This window comes from Ahaetulla prasina, chromosome 1 (assembly GCF_028640845.1).
Source record: "Ahaetulla prasina isolate Xishuangbanna chromosome 1, ASM2864084v1, whole genome shotgun sequence".
NCBI lineage: Eukaryota > Metazoa > Chordata > Lepidosauria > Squamata > Colubridae > Ahaetulla > Ahaetulla prasina.
Window position 1 is genome coordinate 243,965,932 of NC_080539.1, and position 26,805 is coordinate 243,992,736.

The window sequence follows — 26,805 nt, forward strand, 5'->3', positions numbered from 1 at the left end:
GCCAGTCAGAATTTTTACTACCGGTTCTCCGAAATATTCAAAATTTCCACTACTGGTTCTCCAGGACTGGTCAGAACCTGCTGAAACCCACCTCTACCCTGGATATCTTCAGAATTCAGACTTTTGGCAATTGACTCATGTTTATGATGGTTGCATTGTCCTGAGGTCATGTGATCCCCTTTTGCATCCTTCTGACAAGCAAAGTTAATGGGGAGCCAGGTTTGCTTAACAACTGTGTTACTAACTTAACAACTGCAATGATTCACTTAACAACTATGGCAAGAAAGCTTTTAAAGTGGGGCAAAACTCACTTAACTGCCTCGCTTGCCAACAGAAATGGTGACAAAAATTGTGGTCGTTAGTCAAGGACTATCTGTACACCAAATAAATAAATAGATTTCAGAAGATGGCTCATGAAAGGGTCTGTAGAAAAATATTTCGTACTCCTTAATGTCAGCAGAAATGTTACAGATTTCTAGAAATATTCTGCTCTGCTTCGTAATAAAGGGGTGGATCAGTGGTGGGATTCAAGTAATTTAACAACCGGTTCTCTGCCCTAATGATTTCTTCCAACAACCAGTTTGCCAAACTGCTCAGAAAGTTAACAACCGGTTCTCCTGAAGTGGTGCGAACTGGCTGAATCCCACCACTGGGGTGGATGTAGTAATAAGAACATATTTAGAAAATTGTCTCTAGTTTGTTCAGTCATGGATTATTGAGTGAACCAAGTTTGATTACATCCATTCAATATGCTAAGCAAAGCCAAAGAAATCATATTATAGCTTAATGCAGTGTACAAACCCTGACTCCCTTAGCACTGGTAACTTTTGACTGCCTGCTCAACTAAATTTCTACTGGGTTAATGTCGTATTTACAATATCATATTATTGCAGTAAAGGATTTGCTAATGTAGCCAGCTTGGATGGGAAAGCTGAATGAGGTTTTTAAAGACCTCCTGAGACCTATCAGGTCTTATGGCTTTGAAAAGTTTTGAGTGTCAGATTTAATTCATATGGGCCTTATGCAAAGAGCATTCCTTTAGTTCTTTAAACCCGGAGCTGTTTCATGAAGGAATAAAGCTTCCAAAGGAATTCTTTCTAGAGGTATTCCAGAGCAGGTTATGAAGGGATCTGATGTTAAAAACCCGACAAACCTGTTAAATGGTTATGGGTTTGATATGTTTTTGGGTGGCTGATTGGGAATCTTTTTCAACAAAGCAGTCTTAATTTCTTTCAGAAACAGAAACAGGATAAGAGTAATAGTAAGCAAATACTAGTTGGGTCCTAGGTTTACCTAAATCTCAAGGACTGGGCACATGATAAATTTGGCACTTAAACTTTGTAAATCCTAACTGATCCAAATACTTCACATCATAGAAAACAGCCTATCGAATTACTAATGTATTTCAAACGTCTCTTTTTCCTGGCTACTTAATGTGAAAGGTTAAGTACAGCTTTCCTTTTCTTTCGGTATAAAAGCAATGTAGTAAAGAGTTATGTATGGCCAATTATGAACTGTTGAATTCGTTATCACGAGAATACTTTCAGAACAGAATGCCTCAGCCTGACCTCTCTCAGTTACACAGACACAATACAGTAGCTGTTACACCATTAGTGTGAATGTTAGCGTAGGGGAAATAAAGAACAATTTTACATTGAGATCTGTTTAGAGCTGGACTTGCCAACAACTAATGAACTTTTCACCTAGTATTTTAAAAGATTTTGAAACTTACCTACAATAAGGTAAAGGTTCCCCTTGCACATATGTGCTAGTTGTTCCCGACTCTAGGGGACGGTGCTCATCTCTGTTTCAAAGCCGAAGAGCCAGCGCTGTCCGAAAACATCTCCGTGGTCATGTGGCCAGCGTGACTAAACACCAAAGGCGCATGGAATGCTGTTACTTTCCCACCAAATGTGGTCCCTATTTTTCTACTTGCATTTTTTACATGCTTTTGAACTGCTAAGTTGGCAGAAGCTGGGACAAGTAATGGGAGCTCACCCTGTTATGCGGTTCTAGGGATTCGAACTGCTGAACTGCCGACCTTTCGATTGACAAACTCAGTGTCTTAGCCACTGAGCCACCATGTCCCTTTTTTACCTACAGTAGAGAATAAAAAGCAACAAAATTGGTTCACTGGAATGATCACAAAACACCTGTGATTTTTTTTATGCATTCTATTCTTTTATACTATACCAGCAGTATTTGCTTGTGTTATGAACTAGCTAAGATCATGAGTGGCATAGTTCAATTCTTTGGGTGGGCTTCATCCTCCTAGACCATCTGGAGAAAGATACAAAGTTATGGGTGAGATCAGGAACAAAACGAAGCTTGCACTCTGAGTGATTGCATATACCACATACAAGTACTGTACAGATCAAGTCCCCATTTTTATCGATTAATGTGATGTATTCTAACAAACAGTCTTTAAAACTGCCTTAGGTCAATTTTTTTCTGTTGCTCTGCTCCTCTGTTACACGTGAGGAACACTGAGGCTGAGTAAGAAATACCTGGAGTACTGTAAATCAGATATGGCTTATCATTTCGTTTACTTTGCATTTTTGTTTTGCTTTACAAAGCAATCTTGTGTGAATCACTTTACCATCAGGGACTGGTTTGTTTCCTATTTGCTTAATCTAGTGTACCTATTAAGGTGGAAGTATACTTAATAGTAAGAGAGTGCACATGTTTACCCATAAGTGACTTTTGCTTGGTTGAATATATCTTCTCCTATGCAAGTAGAAAACAGCTTGTCTCTCCCTCCAAAGTTATAGTTGAGAGTGGGAGTGGGACTCTGGTCATGATCAGTAGCATTTGATAGCTTCTTGCAGTGGTTCCATCCTATTAATGACCTTTCTTACTGAGTAACAGGAAACTGTGGCAGTGAAGATATTGCCTTTTCTGCTTACACCTGTAATTTTCTCATGCTTCTGTAACAGATCATGGGCAAGAGACTTCCTAGGTTGATTAGGAGCTAACTGTCCATACAGGCATTCCTATAAAGTATAATAAAGTGATAAATGAGAAATGCCATCATGGATCTCTAAAACAGGGTACTGAATTTAATTCCTGAATTCCACTACCTCTTGGACTATCCTTTCCCTCCCATCAAAGGTCTTGTAATACCCACATCACATCTAACGTCAGCTTTCACTCAAATTGAGTCTCCCCCCTCTTGTCTGAATTGTATTGTGTATGGTGTTAATATATTTATACACGGAGCCAAGCTTATAAATGTTATAAGCATATCTTTGAGAATTGGGATGAAAAAAAAGGAAGATACCTATTGTGTCTGAGTATTCATGTACTCACCAGGGGTGGGTTCTACTCAGGGGTGGGATTCAAGTAATTTAACAACCGGTTCTCTGCCCTAATGATTTCTTTCAACAACCAGTTTGCCAAACTGCTCAGAAAGTTAACAACCGGTTCTCCCGAAGTGGTGCGAACTGGCTGAATCCCACAACTGGTTCTACTTACCTTTACTACCGGTTCACAACAGGAACGTGCACGTGCATGTGCAGATCTCCTATGATGACATCCGGGTCGGTGGGGAAGCCTCCTACTGGTTTTACTACTAGTTCTTGCGAAACAATCCGAACCGAGCAACCTACCACTGGCACTCACCTATTTACACAAGAAGGATTTTGTATCTACCATAACTTCTCTCCCTCCCTGGGCAAATTTTGTGCAATTTATGTTGCAGGATTTGCTAATATGTGTGTTAGATTTGGGCAATAACGAGGCAGGAGACCAGATGAGTAACAACAGCTCTTTACTATATGGTGAACCCAGCAAAAGCAAACGGTAAAAACCCCTCCTTATATACAGTTCAGCTGGAGGCTTCAGCCAATTAGCAACGTGCTATTTCCGCCTATTTTCCTCCAAAACCCTTAAAGATACATTACACCTCCCTCCCAGAAAACTTTTACCCTATTTACATAAAATGAATAATTATTTTTCACGTAGTCACGTAAGCACGCAGGGCGCCTCCTAACTCTTCGGACCTGCGCAGTTCATTATCTGGGAGTGAGTCGAGCTGGCCGGAGGGACTGTTCGTTCCTCTCAGCTCCTCCTCCAGGCCATCCGGCCTTGGATTACTTGCAGAGTCGTTCCTGCTTTCCTTTGGAGGGACCGGTTGGTGTCGCTGGAACTCAGATAAGTCCTGCGGTTTTCTCGGGTTTGAGTTAGCTGTGGATTCAATCATTGGATAGTCAGGGCCTGTTTCGTCTGTTTCTAGACTGGTGGCCATTCTTTTTCTTTACTGGTCTATGTGGCGTTTCCAAACCCGCCATCCTCTATTTCTACGAGATATGATTTGGGCCCGGTTGTTTCTAGGATTGTTCCCTTTTGCCAGTTTGGGCCTTCACCATAATTGTGTGCCCATACGGGACTCCCTACTGTCAATTCTCTTGTTTTGCCGGTGTTGTTTTGTACCCGTCTGGTGTGTAGTTCGGGTTTAACCGGTCTAACGGGCATCTAAGCTTTCTCCCCATCAGTAGCTCTGCTGGGCTGCGGCCAGTCGCTACACAAGGGGTTCTGTGTTGTACCGCTAAGAAGGTGTCAATTTTTAATTGCCAATCCCCGGGTCTGATTCTGGACAATGCCTCTTTTGCACTCCGGACGAAACGCTCTGCAAGGCCGTTCGTCGCAGGGTGGAAAGGCGCCGAGAGGACATGCCAGATGCCCTCTTCCGCCAAGTACCCCTCAAAAAGGGTCGGCGTGAACTGTGGCCCGTTGTCTGAAATGAGTGTGTCTGGTAACCCGTGTGTTACAAAAAGGTGCCGCAGGACTGAAATTACAGCCTCTGCGGTCATGGATTTCATTAGAATGATTTCCAGCCATTTGGAAAATGCGTCTACCACCACTAAGAATGTTTGGCCGTGGAAAGGGCCGGCAAAGTCGATATGGATTAGGGACCATGGGCCCTGGGGTTTCTCCCACTCTCGGATTGGGGCCGTTGGTGGTAGTGGTCTGGATTCCTGGCATGCTTGGCATTTCCCAACCCTATCGCTAATCTCCATGTCCATCAAGGGCCACCACACATAGCTCCTGGCTAAACCCTTCATTCTCACGATTCCAGGATGGCCTTCGTGCAGAAGTTCCAGAACTTTTTTCCGCAATTTCTCTGGGACCACCACTCTATCCCCCCAGAGCAAACACCCCCCTTGCACCGACAATTCCCCGCGCTTTTTTACATATTCCCTAAAACGCTCACCCGGCGCAGCGGGCCATCCTCTTTGCACCCAACCCATTACAGTCCTTAATGTAATGTCCTTGTAAGAAGCCCGAGCCACCTCCTTGGAAGTGACTGGACCAGAGTCCAAAGAGTCAATTAACAAGACGGGTGTGCCCGGAGTGGGGTCTTCGATAGTCGCTGGTAAAGGGCATCTGCTCAAGGCGTCTGCATGCCCTAACTCCTTTCCTGGCCGATGTAGCAGTTTGTAAGAATATGCAGCCAGAAAGATAGTCCATCGGGTCAATCTGGGCGAAAGTGCCACGGGCGTTGGGCGGTCGCCCGCCAGCAACCCTAGTAAGGGTCTATGGTCTGTGACGATTTCGAAGTCGCGACCGAAAACATATTCATGGAACTTCTTTACCCCGGAGACTATGGCCAAGGCTTCCCTATCCAACTGGCTATAGTTCCTTTCAGCTGAGGACATTGTTCGGGAGTAAAACGCTATAGGGGCTTCTGTGCCATTTGGCAGCCTGTGGCTGAGCACAGCCCCCACCCCGTAGGGGGATGCATCACAAACTAGCACCAATGGTAGTGTGCTATTGTATTGGATCAATAGGCTATCACTAGACAGGAGGTTTTTTATTGCTTCGAATGCTCTAGCTTCCGCCTTTCCCCAAGACCATGCAGCATTTTTTCCTAGTAATTTGTGTAGCAGCTCGGCTATGGTAGCCTTACTTTTTAAAAAAACCGCGTAAAAATTTACCAGACCCAAAAACGCCTGCAACTCTGTTTTGTTTTGGGGTGCTGGGGCCTTTCTGATTGCCCTAACCTTGCTCTCAGCGGGGTGGATCCTCCTGTCTATCCGTAGCCCAGGAATTCTACGGATCCTACCCCGATCTGGCACTTGTTTAATTTGACTTTTAAACCGGCGGACCGGAAAATACTCAAAACTTTTCTCAGTCGCACCCCTAGTTCTTCCATATTATCGGCGGATACCAGTACGTCATCAAAGTACGGTACCACCCCGGGGAGCCCCTGCAGAAGCCGCTCCATTAAATTTTGAAATAATCCTGGTGCCACACTGACCCCAAACTGTAACCTGGTGCATTTGAAAGCACCCCTGTGCGTTACGATTGTTTGTGCCTCGGCCGTGCTGCTATCTACGGGCAACTGTTGATAGGCTTGGGCCAAATCTAGTTTGGCAAAAACCTGCCCTTGCCCTAGCGAGTGCAGCAAGTGTTGCACCACTGGGAAGGGGTAAGCGCTTTTTTGCAAAGCTTTGTTTAGCGTCGCCTTGTAATCGGCGCAAATCCTGACTGACCCGTCTGGTTTCACTGGGATGACTATCGGCGTCTCCCACTTCGCATGGTCGACTGGTACTAGTATCCCCTGGCTTGCTAGTTTGTCCAGTTCCCGGTCAATCTTGGGTTTCAGAACGAAGGGAACCCTCCTAGCCTTTAAACGGATAGGGGCAACTTGAGGGTCTAGGTTGAAGGAGGTAGGGGTCCCCTTGTACTTGCCCAGGCAGTCTTTGAAAACGTCCTCGAACTCCTTCATGAGTTCGTCCTTGAGGTCGACTTCATTTCGGAAGACTCCGGTCACTCCCATGCCCAATGCCCGGAACCAGTCTAGTCCCAACAAACTCGGCAGAGTCCCATCGACGATGGTGATGGGCAGAGTTTTTTCGAACTGTCCATACTTGACGTGGACGGTCGTCGCCTCGGACAGGGATCCTGTTCCTTGATAGTCCTGCACTCGTAGCTTCTGTGGCCGCAGTTTGGGTTCCGCGATAGCCGGCAAGTATTTTTCTAAGTTGCTCCAGGACATGATCGTAATTGAAGATCCAGTGTCCACTTCCATTCGGCACGGCACTCCTTCGATGAGTGTTTTAATAAAGATTTTTTTTTCTAGGCGTGTTGATGCCTGGCCCACTCTCACGGCGGTCTGATTCAACTTCGCGCCTTTTTTCCCTTGACCAATCCCGGGCCGTTTCGCGGTTCCCGCGCTTTGATTGGTCGGTTTGAATTTTTGGCGGGAAGGTTGGGGCGCTCGGCAGGCTTTCACGATGTGCCCTTTTTTTTCACATCGCCGACACGTGGCATCCTTAAATTTGCAATGTTGCCGTTGGTGTTGGCCCCCGCAACTCGCGCATTCGCCCCGGTCTTCCCTTTCCGGCTTCCCGGTGTGGAAGACTTCTTCCTCTTCCTCCTCTTCCGACTCGGCCTGTACTTCCTCGTTGTGGACCGGGGTTGTTTTCGCTGTCGCCCCTGGCGCGACCGGCTTTTGTAGTGTTTCTGCCGCTTGGGTAGACATCTCGTGAGCCCTTGCCTCGTCCAGGGCGATTGCGAGCGTTAGGTTGCTTCTGGATAGCAGCCGCCGTCGCAAACGGATGTCCCTGACCCCGCAAATTAGCTGGTCGAGCAACGCGTCTTCCAAGTCTCGGTACTCACAATGGTTCGCGGCTTTCCTCAGTGCTGCCATGTACACACTGATGGACTCGCCCTCTTGCTGCATGCGCTGCCTTAATTCGAACCGTTGAACGAACTTGGAAGGCGTTGGTGCATAGTGGGCTTTCAAAACAGTCTGCAGAGTTTGCCACGGTACTGCCTGTACCGGCGTTGGCTCAGAAAGCGATTCCGCGGTGTCGAAAACCTCGGGACCGCAGTGACTCAGGAAGATCGCCCGTTTCCTGTTGTCCGAGACTCCTTGGAGCTCGTTGGCTTCGAGGAAACACTCGAAGCGAGCCATGTATGACCCCCATTTTTCTTTGGCTGGGTCGAATGGCGCTGGCGGTGTATAGCTGGACATCGTTGCTAACCGCCCTTATTTTGCTGGGTTCGTTCCTGGTGCTCTTTTGCCTCGAGATCCCACCTTCGTCGCCAGTGTTAGATTCGGGCAATAACGAGGCAGGAGACCAGATGAGTAACAACAGCTCTTTACTATATGGTGAACCCAGCAAAAGCAAACGGTAAAAACCCCTCCTTATATACAGTTCAGCTGGAGGCTTCAGCCAATTAGCAACGTGCTATTTCCCACTCTATTTTCCCTCCAAAACCCTTAAAGATACATTACAATGTGATTATCATTTTTATTGAACTATGCTGAGAACTGATCTCAACCTGCCATTTATTTTATTTTTCTCCCAAAGCCACTACCCATGTAGGCATAAATTCCTTGGTTTTATTAACATATATCCTTACATTCATCTGATTTACTCACATAAAATGTAGATCTCCTTGATATACACCCATAATAAAAGCCCACAATTTTGGTTGTAAGTAAGTTGTGATGGTTGTAAAGCAAGTCATCGTGTGACCGTGTCTGATTTTATGATATATTTTTCCAGCAATTGTTCAATTGCTGCAGCACCGCAGTCATTAGGGGAATGCAGTGGTCATTAATTGAATCCATTGTTTGCTATTTTTCCAGGAACTGGATATAAACACTGGTTTCGGGGGGGCGGGGGAAACAAAATCACAGTCATATGACTGTGGGATGCTCTGTCTTACACATTGGGGGGAAAAAATCAGAACGCTAAATACAAGCTTGATGGACATTACCTTGTAGATGACCCTCATCCCGTCAAAGACCTTGGAGTTTTCGTATCAAACGATCTAAGTGCCAAAGCCCACTGCAACTACATCGCCAAAAAGGCTTTAAGAATTCTAAACTTAATCTTGCGTAGCTTCTTCTCCAGAAAAATTACACTACTAACCAGAGCATACAAAACATTTGCTAGACCAATTCGTGAATACAGCTCGCCTGTCTGGAACCCACACCTCATTTCGGACATACAATTGAGCATGTCCAGAAATATTTTACAAGAAGAGTTCTCCACTGCTCTGATCACAACAAAATACCTTATGCCACCAGACTTGAAATCCTGGGTTTAGAAAATTTAGAACTCCGCCGCCTTTGGCATGACCTGAGTATAACTCATAAAATCATCTGCTACAATGTCCTTCCTGTCGAAGACTACTTCAGCTTCAATCGCAACAATACATGAGCACACAATAGATTTAAACTTAATGTGAACTGCTCCAGTCTTGATTGTAGTAAATATGACTTCAGTAACAGAGTTATTAATGCCCAGAATGCACTACCTGACTCTGTGGTCTCTTCCCAAAATCCCCAAAACTTTAACCAAAGACTATCTACTATTGACCTCATCCCATTCCTAAGAGGTCTGTAAGGGGCGTGCATAAGAGCACCAGCGTGCCTACCGTTCCTGTCCTAATGTTCCCGTTGATTGTATCCAATTTGTATGGTTATTTCATGCTTATACTTATATATAATGTTGTGTTTGACAAAATAAATAAATTAAATAAATGGCTGCAAATGCAGGCTGACTGCAAGCACCCAAAATGCAGTCATGTGACCATGGGAGATGGACATTGCAACTTTGAAACTGGATTGTAAATCCCATTCTTAGGATCCGTTGTAACTTTGAACCATCTCTAAACAATCAGACATAAGTCAAGAACTAGCTGTACTATATTTTTAAATAAATACGATATATACATCTGTGTGTTTGTGTACACTAACACACACACACGGGGGTGGGGGAGAGAGAGTTCATATTCATCATACTTTCAGGATGAGCAAGTGTATGCAAAATGCAGGAAGAGTAACGAAGTCACCAAATGGACCCATAAATATTGACTTTTCTTATTTAAGAAAGCTTAAATAACAATTATCTAATTGTAATATTTAATACAATTAAAAGCAAAAATATTATCCCCTAATCTTAATTTAAATCAGACTTCCAGTTAATTCTACAGTGGTTCTTTTTTTTTTTTTTTAAAGAATGTGTGGCCTTTTTAACTAAGATATTTGCTCTCAGTCTTTAGGGAAAAGCAATTCTATTTACTAGCATTATCTTAAGATGTAAATACAAAATAGGCCTTTTATTGTTGCTCATTTTTAATAAGCTGATGAGATGATGAGCATTTTATCTGTACAATAAATCTGGTTTACTATGAAGAGTTAGCCTAAGGCTAGCAAGGTGAAATAAATCACTTTATTTCACATTAGTGTGGGTAACAAAAATTGAAGGTAAAGAAATCCCAATATCTCAATGATCTCCACCCTGAAATGTGTGAGAACCTGGATTGCATGTAAGGTATAATTGTGGACTTCTGTAGACGCCTTTATCGTGATTTCTGAATAGTTGGTTGACCTACTCCAATTGACTGTTCTCAGAAGAAGAAGAAGCTGTCAGACGGAAAAACAAAAATAATGTTTTTTCTGAAGTATTGCTTAATTGACTTTTAAATGGAAGTTCCACAAATTAATTTTTTCCTTCCTTCCTTCCTTCCCTGTTTCTGGAGGCTCTGGTAACTAATAATCAAGTTCCCATAAAATAAAAAGCAGCCTCCTCAACCTAAAAGTAATAAACGGAAAAACAGAAATTAGCTTGTTTGTATATAAAATGTTGCCCTCTACTGCAAAGCTATAGCAATTTCTTGGAGTTGAATTAATCTTGTCTTCCATTTTCAGTATGGAGCTCTGTTTGTAACTGTAATTGTCTCATAATGGATATAAATCTGAAAATGAAATACATTTTGTAGGGATATTTTTTATATTTTTATAGAATTATGCTATATTTCAGACTTTATAATAGTCCTTTGTTAGTCCTGTCACTTTACTTGCATCTTGTGTATTAATTCTCATAGTCCAGTCGGTTTTCACTTGTTTCTTCTTTGCCTTGCTTTTCAGGTGCACTTCCCAGATGTTGAACGGGTAGAATGGCTGAACAAGGTAAGGCACTGGATAAGTTTATCAGCTTTTATCTGATAAACAGAAGGCTGAAATGTTTCTGCTTTAAAGTTTGCTTTGTAACTTGGCTGCTGAATCAACCATGAATAAGCTTGTTTGCTCTACTTAAGTGGCTGGGGTAAGTTGGATATCGTTTGTATCACATTCAGGGTTTGCCCTGAAGTTTGTTTGATCAAAATTCTCTTCCATTGAAGAAAAAACATTGCCATCTGCCTTTGCCAGGTTCTCTCCAAAATAAATTGCGCAGCAATCTTTGTTACCAAAACTAACTAGCCATAGCAATTATGTTATAATGTATGCTCAGCACTGAAATTTCTTAGGCAGATATTTAAAAATTGACAATTCTCCAATGTTTATCTTCTATTCTACTATCTCCTGGTATTTTCGCATCAATTATGCCAATGGTGAAATCAAATTTTTTTACTACCGGTTCTGTGGGCGTGGCTTAGTAGGTGTGGTATGGTGTGGTGGGCGTGGTGTGGCTTGGTGGGCATGGCTTGGGCGTGGAAGGGAAGGATACTGCAAAATCTCCATTCCCACCCCACTCCAGGGGACGGATACTGCAAAATCTCTATTTCCACCCCACTCTGGGGCCAGCCAGGGTGGCATTTGCTGGTTCTCTGAACTACTCCAAATTTCCGCTACCGGTTCTCCGAACTGCTCAAAATTTCCGTTACCAGTTCTCCAGAACCTGTCAGTACCTGCTGGATTTCACCCCTGAATCATGCACACTTTCTTCTTTTCAACCACAGTTAAATCTGGTGTGTAACATGCCAAGGCTATCAATTTGAATTCAGAAAACCCACAATATTTAACCGGCTCATTTTCATCTAAAGAGTGTATGTTTTACCACTTTAGAAACATAGATATTTAAAAAGTTAGCATTCTGTCTTTAAAATAAAAATGGTAAACAATGTTTGTTTGTACAAGTGTTGATTTTAGTCTTTTGTTGTTTTATGACTAGATTGTTGAACAGTTCTGGCCATATTTTGGAGCAATTATGGAAAAGACATTTAAGGAAATCCTTGAACCAAAAATCAGAGGAAAGAATGTACATCTGAAAACATGTACATTTACTAAAATCCATCTTGGAGATAAGGTAAGGTGATGTCTTTGAAAATGACTGCCGCGTTCAGACTGATTTTTCATGAGTATATTTTCTATGTATACATAGGCTTAAGATATATCTGGATCCATTTATTTTAATTTCTGATTATTTGTGGTACAATGATTTCTGATATTCAGTTTCTTAATTATAGGTGTAATAAAATGGTCTTACTCAAACCCGTTCCTTAAGTTACTTAACTAAAAGGTAGAAGTGTAGCTAGGGTAACAAAGAGTAGATGTTTGTGCAAAAGGATTGTGAACTTCTGTCCATTTTATTTAAAATAGCTATTTGTTTTCAGAATCTTTCAGATTATACTTGAATCCTCAAGATGTTAGTATAAAAAGAGAACAAAAAGATCTTGCAGCTTTAAAATCTAACTCCTGCTAGAAGTTAGAACTATTCTTATGATGTTTTCTCTCATCCGCTTCTGAATGTGTAATTGTTTAGTCTCTATTTATAGGGGTTATCAATGGTAAAGAAAAATCCTCTTATTCATTACTCACTTAGTTTCTGATTTTATTAATATAAAAAGAACAAAGATCCTTTGTTAGGTATTTTTAAAAATGCACACAATAATATTGAAAAAAAATGCTTTGCATTATAAATTCAATTAATTAAGGACTTAATTTTGTTCAGTAATCTTAAACTGGCATCTGAATTTCTGTTTTCTTAACGAGCTTTTAAATTTTGGATGTCTTCCTTCTGTTGAATTCAACAGCTAACATTTTTAGCTGGCTGAATTTTAAAATGCAAACTTAAGGGCTGCAGTACAGCTTTCCCCCGAATGATGCCTTGGAGAAAAATATTTCAATTCCCTGGTGACCGGAAATGATATCAAGTTTAGCTGCATTACCTCTGAAGGGTAGCAGATTAGAAAATATTCTGTATTTTATTGGCAGAAAGAAAACAAAACAACGAGCAGGAAATAAAGATTCTGTAATCTTTCTCTCCTGCCCATTATTTTGTTTTCTTTCTGCAAATTTTTTTAATTATGATGGCTCTAGATTGACATTTGGCTGTCGTTATCTTTGTGCTAAGATAAATGAGACTTTCTCATTGCTGTATTAATAATACTGCTGCATGCTTTCCTTTCAGTGCCCTAAAATTAAAGGAGTGAAAACCTATACCAAAGAAGTTGGTCGAAGACAAATAATCCTGGACTTGCAAATATGGTAGTATAGAACTGCACTGTTTCCTATGGTTTATCGTTAGGAAAGGGCATGATTGGCTTCACTAAGCAGTGAACAGTGACTTTTTCTGTGCATTTTGTTGCTAACAGTGATTGCTTTGCTTTTCCTAAAATGATGCTATAAAAATGGAATAAAGGCAACTTTATGGCATCATGTGACTTCATGCAGGGTATATGAACCTGTAAAGGGACATTTATCACAGTGAAGATGAGTTTAGAGAGGTGTTTCTCTAGGTGTCCAGCATGCAAATAAATGAATAAAGATGAACATTTGCTTCAAATAGGGAAACTTAGATTGAGACCATCCAGGAAGGATATTGATTGCAGGCTATATTTATTGAAACAAATGGGCTGAAATAACACTGATTGTATGCCTGCAGTTTGTTAGACATAGTCCATATTTAGCAGAGAAGATGCATCTGATTAAGTCAAGATTTCACGAATATCTTGAAACAAAAACAGAATCATTGAAAAAAAATCTTAGGTATGGTATTCACTATGAATATAGCAAAAATCGGTACTTTTGATGTGAAAGGTTTATTGAGCTTCTGTCTAGAAATAGATTAATGTTGGGCATTTAATTATTAATAATTAGTAATTATATACCCTGTTTCTCCCAAAATAAGACATCCCCTTATAATAAGCCCAATCGGGCTTCTGAGCACATGTGCTAAAATAAGCCTCTCCCCGAAAATAAGCCCTCCCTGAAAATATTTAAACACAGAGCTGGAAATCAGGTAAGACAGCAAGAGGAGCCCCACCTTGCTACACCAGCCCCAAAATAATAAGACTGCCCTAAAAATAAGGCCAAGCACTTATTTTGGGGTTCAAAAAATATAAGACAGGGAAACATGGTAGTAGCAGCCAATCCCATTTGCATTGAACTTTGCATAAGAAAAAAAACTCTCATATTGTATGTCTATGTCCTTGGGTGCCCTGAATATATAAAAACAAAGAACTCGGTGAAGCCATGTTTAGCTAAGTACTGCCTGACCCTCCTCTTTATAACATGCATTGTTGAAATACTTCAGGGGAGTAATTTATTTGGCTGTAGGAGAAAGCTGGATTAGCACTGGATAGCTACAGTATTTCTCTTCTGACTCTTTTTATAAAAAGGTGATATGGGTGTTTTCCCACTGAAGAGTTTGAGCAAGGAGGTAGTTTTCCATTGCAAATAGACCTGTCTTGTTCGACAGGAATCCACAATCCTGGATGATTCACAGAGGATGCCTAGTCAAGGGGGAAGGATTCAAAACCAGCTCATCCTGTTAGGCATCCCGGAGGACACACCCTTGTATGTTGATTGGGAGTAGGTGCTGAGTTCTTCCTCCAGTTCTGAGAAAAAAGGTGGAGCTATTCAAATCTTCAAGCCACCTCCTTATGCATTGTCCACATTGCTTCCTTGACTCGTTGCTGCTTTAGTTCCTTTCAGACTGTCAGGGAGATAACAAGGCGCATATTGTTAATATGAAAATATGGGGGCGACATGGCAAACCATCAACATCCTCTTAGAGCAGCATTATAGGTGTTTGTTTCTCCATTATTTAGTTTATCACATTACAATTGCTTATCTTAAGTAGTTTAGATTATTAGAACAGGCAAGTGCAATATTTATAGCTACCTACAGTATATATAAACAGTATGTGAGTGTGTTGCTACTTATAGTCGACTTTCTATTTGGTTTGCATAATCTCTGAATATTGCCTTGTTCAAATATTTGTGAAAAGTGCCTGCATATTTGCGGTACTCTTAATTCATCGAGTCGCATTACATTTGGTGATCCACAAGTTATTATATGGCCGCATGATATATTTCCTTGTTCTCCGCATTGGTACTGTGATCTAATTCTCACTGCTTGAAGATGGAGGATCAACTTTGATGACATTCAGCACACAGCTGTCTGTTCAGCAGAATTTAATTTTCATACAGTCTAATGAAATATGAATATTTGTTTTGTTTTGAAGAGCCTTTCCTAGAAGAGGTGTTACAGGGGAAATAATTTCTATTGTATTGGGATGCACTTGTCCAAGCTTTTGGGTATGGTTTCTGCCACCAAATTGTGGTTTTTAATGGGAAAGAGAAAATTATTAAATACATAGAGAGCGTAATGCTAACAGTTAACTATTAGAGTTATTTCGCATACAAATAACAGATATCTCATCTCTGGAAAAGAATTGAAAAAGTGGGAAGTTTTGCTGCCATGATTTAAAATTAGATGCCTCATTTGAAAGTAGAGTACTAGCTAGAAGTCCTGAATTATAATATTTGTCTATATATAATACTTTCTTATAATTGCTGTTACTCAGAATTCTTGAATTTTCCTTTCTTGGATTAAGTGTTATCTTTTAATGAAGACATTAAACTTAATTAAATATAATTTAATATCCCTTTCCCCCACCCCACCTTATTACTCTTTGGCTACTGGCTACTTTTTGCCACCAATCAAAGGCTGAGGAAAGTTTTATTTAATTATTTAAGAAAATTTGTATGGCTGCCCCCTCACTCTCAGTGACTCTAGCTGGCTTACAAAAATAAAAACCCAATATACAAACAAACAAAAACAATAACCCTTGGCAACACTTGATGGGTTCCATCACACTGTGGCCTTTTGGCAAAACCAGGTCTTCAGGGCCTTGTGGAAGAATGTCAAAGTGAAGGCCAGTCTAATCTCCACAGGAATGCAGTTCCAAAGAGAGGAAGCCACCATAAAGAAGGCCATTCTTCTGGGTCCCACCAGATGGTCCCTCCTTAAGAGAGGGGATGTGCAACATTCCCTCTGTCCCTGCTTTTGTGGGTCGGGTAGATATGACAGAGAAAAGACGGTCCTTCAAATTCCTGGCCTGCAAAAGACTTTGAAACCTTAGTCTATTGCATACACTATATCTAGCAAATTAAGTGGGAACTAAGATTCATCTCACTGAGGCATCAGTGCCACTTACATGCCACTAGAGTATCTCATGCATGTGCCCAGCAGTCTGCCATGTATGACTGCATCATCATGATGTTAAAAGTATGTCTCTTGTGCTGCAACACAGGAAGTTATTTAAAAAGTAGAAATCAAAGTAAATCTAAATACAGGCATTGGCTTGTGACCAATGTAAGTACTATGTTATGCAAAACCATTCTCTTCTTAGGGAAGTTTGTACCATGCTCCTTCCTACTCCATTGAATAGTTTTGTTTGGCTCATCTTTTCCTTTTCCTGCCACCGCTAATTTATATAGTCTTCCCCACCAAGCCATTAAAGCAGGACTGAAAGCAGAGGTCCAGAAGTCATTGAAAAGAGCAAGAGGGAAAAGTCATACCTGTAAAAATCCATGACTTGCCACATTTTTAAGTGAAATGGGGCACCTTCTCACAGCCTTCCCCAATCTGGATGTTTCGAAGTGTATGAACTTCGGTTTTCAGATTGTCAGGCAGCACGGCATTGCTCAGCAAACATAAATGCAGTTTGCTTGGTTTAGCTTAGCATGTTGTATTAACCCACCAATTGGCATCCTTTTATAACCATGCTTAAAGAAACTTCACCTGGTAAAATAGATAAACTGCACCACAAACTGAGCTACTTCTGCTCTGTATTAGCAGAACTTTTGGTCCAGTGAGACCACTGTAGACATAAACTTGGGGGAAGGTACCTTTGAGATAGTAAAGCAATCTGGGTTCTTCCAGATATATGGACTTCAACTCCCAGAATCAACTATGCTAGTAATCTAGTCTCCTGTGGGCAGACTTGATAATGTCAGGAGAAATGCCTGACAACCTCCATCCTCCTTGTATTCCCCTACTTAGGGCCTTTTGACTTAGAAATTTCGAAGGTAAGGCAGGAGATGCTGGTTTTCTGCCTCATTTTGCATATAGGAAAAGACAATTGAAGGTTGTGTGGTCAATACTCTGGAATTAACACCAGACAAACAGTCAAGCAGAAAACATTACCCTAATCAAAGAACTACCAAGGAGAAAACCATATCCCCACCAAAACTGGCAGGGCTAATACTAGCAAATTCCACACTCACTAGCATTGATGATATTACTTACCATAATTGGATAATGTCCCCAAACAAACAATCAAATCCAGAAAGCACCAAAGGCTCTACAATTATTGTGTTCATTAGACATATTTGCACCTGCTTTCTTTGGTTAAAAAGACAAACGTTTGTTTTTAAAAAATAATCATATGGTTTCAGTCAAAAAAGAAAACAAAATTAGATTTTGCTAATGGACACTCTGATCACCAAAACATATTTTATTGCAAATACACTTTGGATGGTGTGCTAAAAGAAATTATTACCTCTTGCTGCCTTAGATAACAATATGGTCTTAAGTAGAGCTTTTTACACACTAGAAGGCTACAGGAGTTGAATAAGCATGCTATCATCAGGTTAATGCAAAAACAGTTTGACAGCAGAACGTGACATATCTGTCAAAGCTTTTGACAGCAGAAGGGATTACACAGGAAATGCATATTTATTTTAAACACTTCCAAGATTTTGTGACATGTGAAGTCAACTAAACTTGACTTAGATTCTATTTTGCAAATGCTCTCCATATTTCATTCTGACATGACAGTGCGTTATTAGCAAAGATTGAAAGTAAAACTGATGTGACTGTAAATAGCTCAGTAGTTAGATTAAAACTTTTGAAGGGAACAGGCAAAGAATTGGAGGTGGGAAACTGCTTGTTTGAGCCACATTATTGGCCAAACTATTTTGAGTCATTCAACTGGACAGTCTGTTCCATTGGAAAATTTAAAATCCAAAAGAGATTTATGGGCCTGGCTGTAACACAATGTTATATTTATTACAATTTGTGTTTTTGGATTCCCAAATGTTCCTATAACAAATTTAAAAGTTCACACTTGATAGTTGTCTTGTATCTCCACAAGGGAAGAACTGTTGTGTGTGAAAGCACATTACAGTTGGGGCTTTTGTAACATGGAATTTGTAAGAAACAACATACTGGTGATTGATTGGTTGGTTGATTGATTGATTGATTGATTGGTTGGTTGGTTGGTTGGTTGATTATTTATTTATTTATTTATTTATTTTGTCACAACATCATACAAAAAGATTATATAGTATATACACATATAAACATATATAGGAAGAAGAAAAGAAAAACAATAGGACAGGAACGGTAGGCACGTTTGTGCGCTTATGCACGCCCCTTATGGTCCTCTTAGGAATGGGGTGAGGTCAATAGTAGAAAGTTTTTGGTTAAAGCTATTAGGATTATGGGAAGAGACCACAGAGTCAGGTAAAGTATTCCAAGCACTGATGATTCTGTTGCAGAAGTCATATTTTCTGCAATCTAGATTAAAGCGGTTTACATTAAGTTTAAATCTATTGGTTGCCCTTGTATTATTGCAATTAAAGCTGAAGTAGTCTTTGACAGGAAGGACATTACAATAGATGATTCTGTGAGTTAAACTTAGGTCTTGTCAAGGCGACGGAGTTCCAGGTTTTCTAAGCCTAGGATTTCAAGTCTGGTGGGATAAGGTATTTTGTTGTTTTCAGAGGAATGGAGAACTCTTCTTGTAAAATATTTCTGGACACGCTCAATTGTATTGATGTCAGAGATGTGGTGAGGGTTCCAAACAGGTGAGCTGTATTCTAGAATTGGTCTAGCAAATGTTTTATATGCTCTGGTTAGTAGTGTGGTGTTTTGGAAAAGAAGCTACGCAAAATTAGGTTTACAACTCTTAGAGCTTTTTTTGCTATGTAGTTGCAGTGGGCTTTGGCACTTAGATCATTTGACATGAAAACTCCAAGGTCTTTAACGGGATGGGGGTCGTCTGTAAGGTAATGTCCATCTAGTATGTACTTAGTTTTAGAGTTCTTTTTCCTATATGTAAGACTGAGCATTTGCTGGTTGAAATTTGAGCTGCCAATTTTAGACCAAGCGGTTAGATGGTCAAGGTCGTTTTGAATGATAGAAGTGTTGTCTGTGGTGTTAAATAGTTTGACATCGTCAGCAAAGAGAACACAATTACTTGAGATATGGTCACAAAGATCATTAATGTATAGAATAAAGAGTGTTGGTCCAAGGACGCTGCCTTGAGGAACGCCACTCTTGACAGGAACAGGATTTGATAAAGCATTGCCAATTTTGACCACTTGTTGTCTGTTAGACAGAAAAGCAGATATCCATTTGTGGAGGGGTCCTGAGATGCCATAGGATGTTAGTTTAAGGAGAAGTTTATCGTGTACTACTGAGTCAAAAGCTTTGCAGAAGTCTATGTAGATTGCATCTATTGATTTGCCTTGATCTAGATTTGAAGTCCATATGTTTTTGCAGTGGAGAAGTTGTAAGTTACATGATAACTTTTTCCTGAAACCAAATTGTTTGTTGGAGAGTAGGTTGTTAGTTTCTAAGTGTGAGGTAATGGATTGATTGATGATAGATTCCATGACTTTGCAGGTGACGCAGCAAAGGGAGATCGGTCTGTAGTTTTCGACTAAGCTGGGGTCTCCTTTTTTGAAGATGGGGATGACTGTGGCTAGTGACCAAAGTTTGGGAAGAGAACTGGTAGTGAAAGCTTTATCAAAGATAATACTTAGGGGTTCAGCTATATTAATGGAAAGTTTTTTTAAGAAATATGCACATAGACCATCAGGTCCAATAGAAAGCGATGGTTTTAAGTTGTGAAGAGCTTTACCAACGTTGTCTTCTGTGAAATCTATATGAGTTAAATCATCATAGTCATTGCTGGTTCGTTTGTGGAATGTTGGATATGTGTTATCGGAGTTAACAAAAACTGAGCCAAAGAAAATGTTGAAGAGGTTTGCTTTGACTGTTTCGTCATTGCATTCTTTGTTGTTAGAATCTTTTAGTGGTGGGATGGATCTTGAATCTTTAAGTTTACTGTTGACAAAATTATAAAAGGCACGATTGGAATTTGTGCGTAGAAGGTTTTCTTCTTGCTTGGTGTGGTAATTATGCCACCTACCTTGCTGTCCAAATGAATTAGTTTTGTTGCCTTCAAGCAGCAAGAATCCTATTGGTCAACACTTACTGTTTGGCTGCAATCAGTTGAAGTAATCAATATAAACTCATGTGCATTCATACTTAATGTTAAAAACAGGTTAAAGATTTGAAACTTTGGTTAACCAGTGAGTGACCTTTCTGAAGTATTTTATATGAATAGCTATTCCTGTTACAAATTCTCTGCAAAATTTATTGAGGCTAAGTAGCAGAAATAGGAGTTATAATTTGCAGAATTTCAATGGAGCCCTATTATTAAGCAATGTTAATCTTATTTTAGTGTAATACTTTAATCTGAATGGGTCATCATCTTTCTTTGTACATCCAGGGTGCTTTCTGATTATTCAAATTAGTAGATTCTGTGCTGTTATTTTATCCCTTTTTCCTTAATGGACTTTTGTGGGAGGAAAAAAGTAAAAATAATGGATGGTGTCTTATTGTTTAGTAAAAAGGCAACCAAAGGGGGGGGGATTTTTTCACCATAATTCTTGGTGTATGTTTGTGTATGTATATATTTGTGCATGCATGTATATATACTGTACATACAAATACATACATACACACACTGATTAAATCTACCAGATTTTATTAAAGTTACATAATGATAAAGAAATAGGGTTAATCTGGCAAATATATTACTTGAGATGCCCAAATATATAAATAAATAAATGTCATGGTCTTTATATGTAGCAGAAAAATATTAGCATGATAAGAAAGTAAAGTACTATAATAAGTTATCTGCTTCTCGAAGCAAATGTGATGTGATATAGTAAAGTATCTCTGGTCTAAAACTGTATTCACACATACTATTATTACACCTTTTTAATCAGAGTTTTGTTCTTCATCTTATACTATTACAATATAAGAAATTCCTTTAAAATGATGATCATTTTGTCTTTTACTTTGTTCTTTTCTTTTCTAATTAATGCTCTGCTAATTGTAACACCTTTTCAGTTATATAGGTGATTGTGAAATTCACATGGAGCTCTCCAAGATTAAAGTAGGAGTGAAAGGACTACAGGTAGGTACAGAACAACTTTATGAAACATTTTCAGATATTTCCTATTTTTTTCCTTCCTGGAAAAAAATCAACATTATTTTCTTCCATTGTTTTATTATTATTATTTTGCAGTTGAATGGAATGTTACGAGTAATTCTGGAGCCCCTTCTGACAGATATACCCTTTTTTGGAGCTGTAACCATGTTTTTTCTACAAAAACCTGTAAGTCAATTCTGATACACATTATAGAAATAGGAGGAGGACAGCTATGTTAGTCTGTCATAGCAGACTAACCAGAAGTCTGGTAGCACATTTTCCAACTAACAAATTTTATGAAAATACTTTTAATTTGTAAGTCAAATTAACAAGTTAGCACTCTTCATGTTTTGCCAATTTAGAAATAGCATCCTTCCACATTAGGATTGCTGATTTACACATTGGTCAGTGTGTTTTAGAATAAAATTGAGAATTTATTTTATTTATTTATTTATTTTTGTCACAACAGTATATATAAACATAAGCATGAAAATAACTATATAATATATAAGCATATATATGAGCATAAGTATGTAGTAACTATATTAATTGGATATGTTAACTATATTAATTGGATATATTATTATTATATATTAATTAATTTAGAACGTGCTTCTAAAATGTGGAAGATTATTTCTTCTTCCCAAACATCATTTTAAACAAAGTATACCAAACCAAACAGGAAGATTGCTTTAAAACATGCCAACATATTACTATTCAAGATAGTAGTAGTCAATAAGTTCAGTTAATTTAACTACAAATATTTCACTGTAGCTTTTCAAGGAAGTACCCTCCATGATAGCTCATTGATAGAAATAAAAGCGCAAAAATTGGCACTGAAATTGGCACATAACCAAGTGTAGCCCTTATAAAAGTAAAATGAAACCATTTAAAAGTAATTAACCCAACCTTTAATAGTGTTAGTAAAGAATTCTATTCAGATTAACTTTCAAGAACCATTGAAAGTTTTTGAGATCCGTCTAAATCAATGAACATTAAGCCAACTGCACATTTCTTCAGCACAAGTTTCATATATTTGAAACTATTTCCAAAAGGACATGTGTGCTGCCAGGTTGCCTCAGGGTGAAGATGAGTCATTTCAGGTGAGCTGAACTGCATTACCACTGCCTCAGTCTGTTCCCAACCTATTGAGAAAGCAACTTCTACCCCAGTTTTCTTGCTTTGTATTAAAGGAGATTTTGTTTTCTCCATGTTGGTGAAAATAGTGTTAGACCAATTTATCTAATGAGTGTATTTCATTCCATCTTACACAACTTCTACTCCTAATGGTTAGCACCTCCCCCAAATCCCTGGATTATATCTTCAAGGCTGAAGGACCTTTGAGGGGTCCTTAAACAAAGTTCAGTAGTGAAACAATTCAATTTTTGTGCCTTCCTTCCTTCTTTCCTTCCTCCTCCCTCCCTCCCTCCCTCCTTCCCTCCTTCCCACTCAAATGATCAGTACACTTTTCCCAGCAAACTGCCATACAATTGTAAATTAAAACTGTGGTATGGAAAGAAAATTGGTCTTATGTACTTGAACAGTGTTTGGGGGAGGGGGGAGCCAACTAATCTCTAAATCTATCAGTAGTCTATTTCGATTAACATACTGTTCAACCTGTGTACCCAACGTAAGTGGAAAGCATCATCTGAAGCACTCTTATTATCACACTAATATGCATAAGATCACAGCTTTTACATTGTGCTCACTCTGGCTTTTCAATTATTTTGTATCCTAGGGAAAAAATAGTATTAGTTCAAAAGGTTGCTTTGTTTTAAGATTCTTCAGCCTCCTCTTTGCCCTCATTGCACTAAAATTGATGTTCACAGTCTTGTATGTTGAGACACCATCTTCACCTATATAAATTTTTTTTCATTGATTGATTGATTCAATTTCTACACTTCCCAGCTTATTTAAGTGACTTTGGGTGGTTTAGAGCACCATAATAAAACCATATAAGCACATGAATCAAACTCAGTTTGAAAATAGAGTTAAGAACAAATTTCAAATTTTCCTTAGAAGGAAAAACAAAAATCAGGGTTAAAATTCAGAAGACTAAAGCATTGAAAGAGATTTTATTGTACAGGAGGATTCATTCATGGAAAAAGTCTCTGAACCTCTGGTAGTCAGGAGAGAAGATCCCCACAGTGCTATGATAATTCAGCACTCAGAATGCACTGTTATTCCTGAAACTAGCTATGTGAGTTCTGACCAAGTATATACACCTGACAAACGTGTGTTAAGTTTAGAACATTGACACATGCCAATTGTCTCAGCCCTTCATTGCAAAGGCATGAGAAGAATCCAGTCAGTGTGACAGGCTCCAGTGAAGGAAATGAACCAATGCCTCGATGATGCTTATTCATCTCCTCTGAACACAAATCACTCATGTATGTTCCTGCCCTGAGGCTGCCTTGCTAGGGGGTTAGTTTTCTTGCGCATGATACTTGTAGCACTAGCCAAAATGCCTTTTATAATGGATGGGTACTAGAAATGACCACATAATTCCTCAAGGCTTGTTCAGTTGACAATCTGAATTCACTCAGAACGGCGACACAATACTCATGCTGAATTAAAATACCATAAATATATCAGATGAATGAAGGATGCTTCATTATTTGTTGTCAAATGTTTGCATAATTTTATTGTTATCATTATGGTGATTTTATTGTACTTAATTTTTCAATAGTATGCTATATGTAACAAGAAAAGATTGCAGGTTCACTTTCTGGTATCTCCAATAGGATCTCAATGAACCATGCATCTAATTTGATGTAAACTAGATTTCCATATTCCTACTTTTTAAACCAGCTCTGTTTTCAGTTATTAACATCGCACTTTTGTTGTTGGTTTAATTTTTATTGCAGCACTTGGAAATCAATTGGGCGGGGCTAACAAACCTGTTGGATGCTCCAGGCATTAGGTAAGTGCTTCCCTCCAAATGAGTTGGGAACAATCTAAATGTTAAACACCCAGTTTGGTTTGTTTGCTGTCCTAGGAACCAGGAGACTGTGAGTTCTAGTCCTGCCTTAGATATGAAAAACCAGCTGGATGACTTTGGACCAGTCACTCTTGGCCAAATTCACCTCACAGGGTTGTTGTCGTCAACGGAGAAAGAAGTATTAAGGAATGTTCACTATCTTAAATCATTTATGAACAATAATATCAAATAAATAAAATCTCAAAATGGAGATTAAAGAAAAGATCTGTTATATAACAGTTCTATAATAGGAACGGTTTATTGTGGGTAGGCACAGGGCCAATCAAACAGAACCTATGTCCTTCACATGTTCCTCTACTTGCCGGAATGTTCACAAACATTCTGGCAAGTAGAGGCATAAGAACTGACCACACAATGAGCCTGCTTGTAAAATTCTTATAGATTCTTAGTTTTGTTTATAATTCTAGTTAGAAATGTCAGAACCATTTGAGCTACTTGGTTTCTAATGGGAGTTTTGGCTTGCTTTGCTAATTTGCCACACCTTGCATCACCGCAAAAGTAATGTCAATAGTAACCAAAGGAAACTGTCACATCGATGGGAAAATTAACTATCTTATTCTGTTGAGGTATTGACAACCTCAACATTTGTTTTGGGGCTACCTGACAATAAAGATATTTTTGAGTGTTTATGTTTCTTTTTATTGATTTTGGTTTGGTTATTTTAGTGAAGGAAAAATATGGTTCTTACCCCATAAGAAGAAGAGTTTTTGCTTCCAAAAAGCAACTACCTGTGAACTTGTTGGTGTCAGGAGTTTTACATTTACTGATAAGAAAAGTAAAAGCTGTTGAAATAAAAGAAATTAACATGTCAAGAGAGTGGATCTGATATCCACTAAGTCAGCTGGCAGTAGAACATCTGGGACTTGAAATTCACACCTCTTCAGGGTGCCAAGGTTGAGAAATACTAGTATAGGGGTTCAAGCACCAGTCTAGAATCCAGAAGACTAAGTTCTAGTCCTGCCTTCAGCCAAAGCCAGTTGAGTGATTGATCCGGTCCCTTTCTCTCTTAGAAAGAAGACAAGCACAAGCTACCTCTGAAAATCTTGCCAAGAAAACAGCAGGAACTTGTTCAGGCACTTGCTAGAGTCAAGTGCATCTTGAAAGCATAATATAAGAGGCATAATTACCTCAGGCTTATCTGCACATCAGTAACTAACCTTGTTTTCTATGTTTTCTTCAGCAGTCAAGATGTTCTTTTTTTCTTTTTCTTTTTCTTTTTTTTATTTGCATTTATATCCCGCCCTTCTCCGAAGACTCAGGGCAGCTTACACTATGTCAAGCAATAGTCTTCATCCATTTGTATATTATATACAAAGTCAACTTATTGCCCCCAACAATCTGGGTCCTCATTTTACCTACCTTATAAAGGATGGAAGGCTGAGTCAACCTTGGGCCTTGTGGGGCTTGAACCTGCAGTAATTGCAAGCAGCTGCTATTAATAAAAGACTGTCTTACCAGTCTGAGCCACAGAGGCATAAACTACTTACCTGTTTGTAACAAAGCATCCTAAACGCTCAGACTGAAAATAAACCTGAGCCAGCATCCCTTCTACTCCCCCCTACCCTGCATCCCATATCTCTTGATGGGCAACAGACCTTGGCAGTCTGCTCAGATGGACTCTACAAATAATGCAAGAGTCACAGCTCAGTAGAGCAGTGGGACACACATATGACTCTTCCGTTTTGTTCTGAATTAAATGTCTCCTTTATTATTTCAGTTTATTTTCAGACTCGCTAATTCAAGATCTCATTGCTTCCCGGCTGGTGTTGCCAAACAGAGTCACAATCCCATTGAAAAAGAACATGAATGTGGCTCAGTTGCGGTTTCCTATTCCACGTGTAAGTCTGGGGTCAGAGTTGCGCTTTGAAGATTTGTTAGTGAGGCGCCTGGCTCAAATTATAGAAAAAAAGGACCCTTCTAAAGAGTGAGGCTTATCCCAACTTGTTTGTTCTTCTACACACCTGCAGTGTAGTGCCACTTGAAGGAGAGATTGCAAAGTTGCCCCGTACTTGCATTTGAAACTGCACAGTGGAGAGAAAATTGTAGAACAAAGATTTATCTAGTTGTCTTACCTAATAGTTGGCGTTTCCTCTCTTTTCAATCCCTTTCTTTATCCAGAATATCACATAACCTTAAAAAGTTTGGAAAGACTTGCTTTTGATTAAAAAAAAATATCCTGATTTGGAGAGAATTTTTGAGCAGACAAAGGCATGGTGGGAATCAGCTCAGAATGAATGAAGCTCGGTAAATACGTAGCAGACTTATAGTCAGTGCAGGTTTATTTTGGTAAATTATTTTTTGATTTCAAAAAATTGCAAAAACAAAAAGGTATTGTATATGTCCACCCCCCTGCCCATCCAATTCACCAGAGAATCATCAAAAGCAAACTAATTGGCTTTTCTCCTTATTCCCCACAATAAGAGGCACAAAGAAAGATCAGAGATCATGTAAGGCTCATAATAAAATCAAAATGCAAAATAACAATGAAGATTTTTCTCATAAATTTAAATGTTCTTATGCTTCTGTAAGTTGTGGTTAGAG

General features: G+C 39.4%; 1 protein-coding gene across 2 annotated transcripts in view; it reads left to right on the plus strand.

Annotated features, from left to right (window-relative positions):
• ESYT3 (extended synaptotagmin 3) overlaps positions 1 to 26,805 on the plus strand; it is a 54,743-nt gene that overhangs the window by 4,785 nt on the left and 23,153 nt on the right. For both annotated transcript variants that reach the window (XM_058194641.1, XM_058194635.1), the window contains exons 2-8: positions 10,892 to 10,933; positions 11,916 to 12,050; positions 13,155 to 13,231; positions 21,182 to 21,248; positions 21,360 to 21,449; positions 24,131 to 24,186; positions 25,982 to 26,102. In XM_058194641.1, coding sequence (XP_058050624.1) covers positions 10,892 to 10,933; positions 11,916 to 12,050; positions 13,155 to 13,231; positions 21,182 to 21,248; positions 21,360 to 21,449; positions 24,131 to 24,186; positions 25,982 to 26,102 — 588 coding nt within the window. The remainder of the gene's footprint in view (positions 1 to 10,891; positions 10,934 to 11,915; positions 12,051 to 13,154; positions 13,232 to 21,181; positions 21,249 to 21,359; positions 21,450 to 24,130; positions 24,187 to 25,981; positions 26,103 to 26,805) is intronic.